This window comes from Pteropus vampyrus, unplaced genomic scaffold (assembly GCF_000151845.1).
Source record: "Pteropus vampyrus isolate Shadow unplaced genomic scaffold, Pvam_2.0 Scaffold391, whole genome shotgun sequence".
NCBI classification, from domain to species: Eukaryota; Metazoa; Chordata; class Mammalia; order Chiroptera; family Pteropodidae; genus Pteropus; species Pteropus vampyrus.
This window is the reverse complement of record NW_011889172.1, coordinates 1,615,063-1,618,001: the sequence shown is the minus strand read 5'-3', so window position 1 is coordinate 1,618,001 and position 2,939 is coordinate 1,615,063. Positions and strand designations below refer to the sequence as shown.

The 2,939-nt window shown below is 50.1% G+C and overlaps 1 protein-coding gene across 2 annotated transcripts in view; it reads left to right on the top strand.

The window, feature by feature from the left end:
- Positions 1-721: 721 nt before the first annotated feature.
- The window catches only part of LOC105305639 (zinc finger protein 709-like), an 18,718-nt gene continuing 16,500 nt past the window's right edge, over positions 722-2,939 (top strand). For both annotated transcript variants that reach the window (XR_002777258.1, XM_011380340.2), the window contains exon 1: positions 722-887. Coding sequence is in view for 1 of the 2 variants with exons in the window: in XM_011380340.2 (XP_011378642.1) it covers positions 885-887 (3 nt within the window). In the remaining variant the exon portion in view is untranslated. The remainder of the gene's footprint in view (positions 888-2,939) is intronic.

Genomic DNA, 2,939 nt, shown 5'->3' with positions numbered 1-2,939 from the left:
GGGTGGAAGGCCCGAAGCATCAAAGATAGAAATGCAGCCTGACTCTATTTAAAGATGGTGCAGTCACATTTAAGTGTCTGTGTTTCTAAACAAAGATCACAGTTCCATGACTGAGGTCACAGCCTTAAATGCCAAATCCTTGACCCCTTACAACAGGGGTCCTCAACCCGCCCTGGGCCGAGGACCGGTACCAGTCTGTGGCCTGTTAGGGATGGAGCCACACAGCAGGAGGTGAGCGGTAGGCAAGCCAGGGAAGCTTCATCTGTAGTTACAGCCACTCTCTAGCGCCAGCATCACGGCCTCAGCTCCGCCTGTGATCATCAGGCATTAGATTCTCGTTAGGAGCACCAGTCCCTGGTGCCAGAAAGGTTAAGGACGGCTGCCTCACAAGGGTAGGACCCTCTTGTTCCAGGGTGGCCTGGCTTGGCCCATCCTCTTGCCTATACTGCCTTCATGGGGAAATCGAATCCGGAATATGCTGTGCATACCTGTGACCAGGCCTTTCGAAGAAGCTGAGGAAAAAGACAAAGAAGGCAGCTCCAGGCCAGAAAAAAGTTCTGTTGAAAAGCAAATGTTGGGGGAGGGGGGCAGAATCCAGCGGCTCTAACTCAAGCTCTCTCTGCTGAGCCTCAGGGCCTCCTGGCGCTTGTCACTCAGGCATGAGAGGGCGTGGCCTTCAGAACTGTCCAATCGCAGGGGTGGGTAGGTGGGGCGACGCCCACTTTCGCTCGGAAGTTCCTGCTCCGTTTGGCAACGCTCTAAATCGCCAGTCACCTGCCCTTACCGGTCGTTAGTGTCCCTGCTGCAGCTGTTGTCGCGCGGTGTGATCTGCACTGGTCGTGGGAATCTTAGGCAGGACTTGGCAAGACCCAGGAAAGCTAGAAATGGTGAGTGTGCGGGGCCGGGTGCCTAGTCGGCGATCAGGGGCTCGCAGTGTGGGGGCTGGGCCCGCAGCGCGACCCCGGGCGCCCTGTCACGTCACTGCGCGCGGCGACTTCGGCCCCGGCAGGGAGCCTCTCTGGGCATCTCTGCCCCCGCAGCTCCGCGTCCCCAGATGGTTTGGCGACCACGAGGAAGGTCATCAGGGGACAGTCGTGACTCTGACTCGGGAGTTTGTGTGTGGGAGGATCAGTGGTGTGTGGCGTCCCCAGTCCCTCCTTTCTCCACAGTGGCACATGTATTTCCCTGAGTTTTCCAAATGTTGAGGGAGCAGGAAGTCAAAACCATGACCCTAGCTCTTCCTGGGGCCGGCAGTAAATTCCGATATTTCCAGATCCCTCTCCGCATTCCCAAATGGCACTTCCCCTCTAAATCACGACATTATTACCCACTGCCTGTCATCCGTGGTGCATCCCAAACAACCCCAGTATTTTACTTGTTTATTTTTTTCACATAGCCACGAATAGCTATATTTTAAAAATATTTTTTTGTCTGTGAATATTGTACGTGAGAGGAAAGCGGAGAATGACACCTGGAAGACGTTGTATGAAATCCCCGTCCCCTCCCCCAGGACCTCCTCTGGGCACAGATGCCCTCTGGGAAGTCCCTTGGGTGGGAGGTCCTCTTGGAAACTCTCTGGGTGTTCTTTCGTGTCAGCAGTACCCCTCCCCAGGTTTGTCACTCCAGAAAGATTTATTGATTTCAGTTTCCATTTTTCCATAGGGGTGAAATTATTTAATCAGTACAGCTTGAAAGACAGTGTAAAATATTGCCAAAGAGTTAACGGAGTGAGGAATTTCAGGGGGGAAAAGTTCCAGTATTACCAATCTATTTGTTAAGAATTCTGGTTTCATAATTCTCTTCCCTTCAGCATGGGTAGCAAGCTTCTGAGGTCTGTACTTTTGGGTGCTTTTAAATGAAATTCCAGAGCTTAGACTTATTGAAGTGTGATTAATTATTACAAAACAATGTCTTGCCTCAGAAATAGTAACTGACTGACACCCTGTATTCTGACTGGAACAGATACTTGAGCTTTCCTGGTTGAACCAATAAAAGCAAGTTACAGTTTTCTTTTCCCCCTTTCCACATTATTACTGAGTTTGAGTGATTTTGCTGAACTGTTCAAACATTAAGTTTATGTCATTTAAACGTCAGTGGTGGCTTCTCCAGTGAGCAGCAGAGGCCTGAGGTCAGTGGCCCAAGCCAAGGCCACCTTGACCTGCAAAGGGAAGCACTTGAAGGCCCAGCGGTTCTCCCTGGGGAGCCTCGCCCTGCAGGTGTCCTACCTGTTCACACCCACCATGGAGGAGGCTTTACACGGAGAAGCCGCAGCCCTGGAAACCCAGGGGTGCACGTGCACAAGAAGGGAAAGCGAGGTGACACCCTTTCAGAGGTTGTCTTAAAGTCTAGATATTTTTAGGCTTTGTGTTTGAGTTTCGCATCCACAGTGTAGGTGTGCTCAGTGTAATTCGTGCACATTGAGAATCGGGGGTTCTGTCTTGTGGACAAAGGGTTTATGAATTGGGGAGTTCATTGGGGTCAGAACTCAAACTGAATCAGGCTGTTTCCTCACTGTGAGCATGGAAGCCTGGGGGAGGGAGCGCTTCCATGCTCACAGGAGCAGGTGGGTGGGTATGGAGCTCCCAGAGTTCATTCTTAGGGCTGCTCAGGTGTAGCACTCTCCTTCCCCAAGGACTGACCCACTCCAGAGGTTCAATCTCAACCGGGGCTGTCTAGAACCTAAGTTTGGAATATGTTCAACTTTCTGAGTATGGGTTTTTTTCTCAATCAGAGGTAAGCAGGCTGCATATCTGTTTTCATTCCAATATTTGTGGGCTTTTTTTTTTTCCATTGAATTCCTTTCTCCTTGAATATTGTAGCCCTTTAATTCTAGTTTCCATGAACACATGGGCTTTTAATATGTAGTTGAATAAGAGATACCATGATAGTAAGGCAAGATAATTGTGGACTCAAATATAATTTTTGGTTTATTTTGGGCA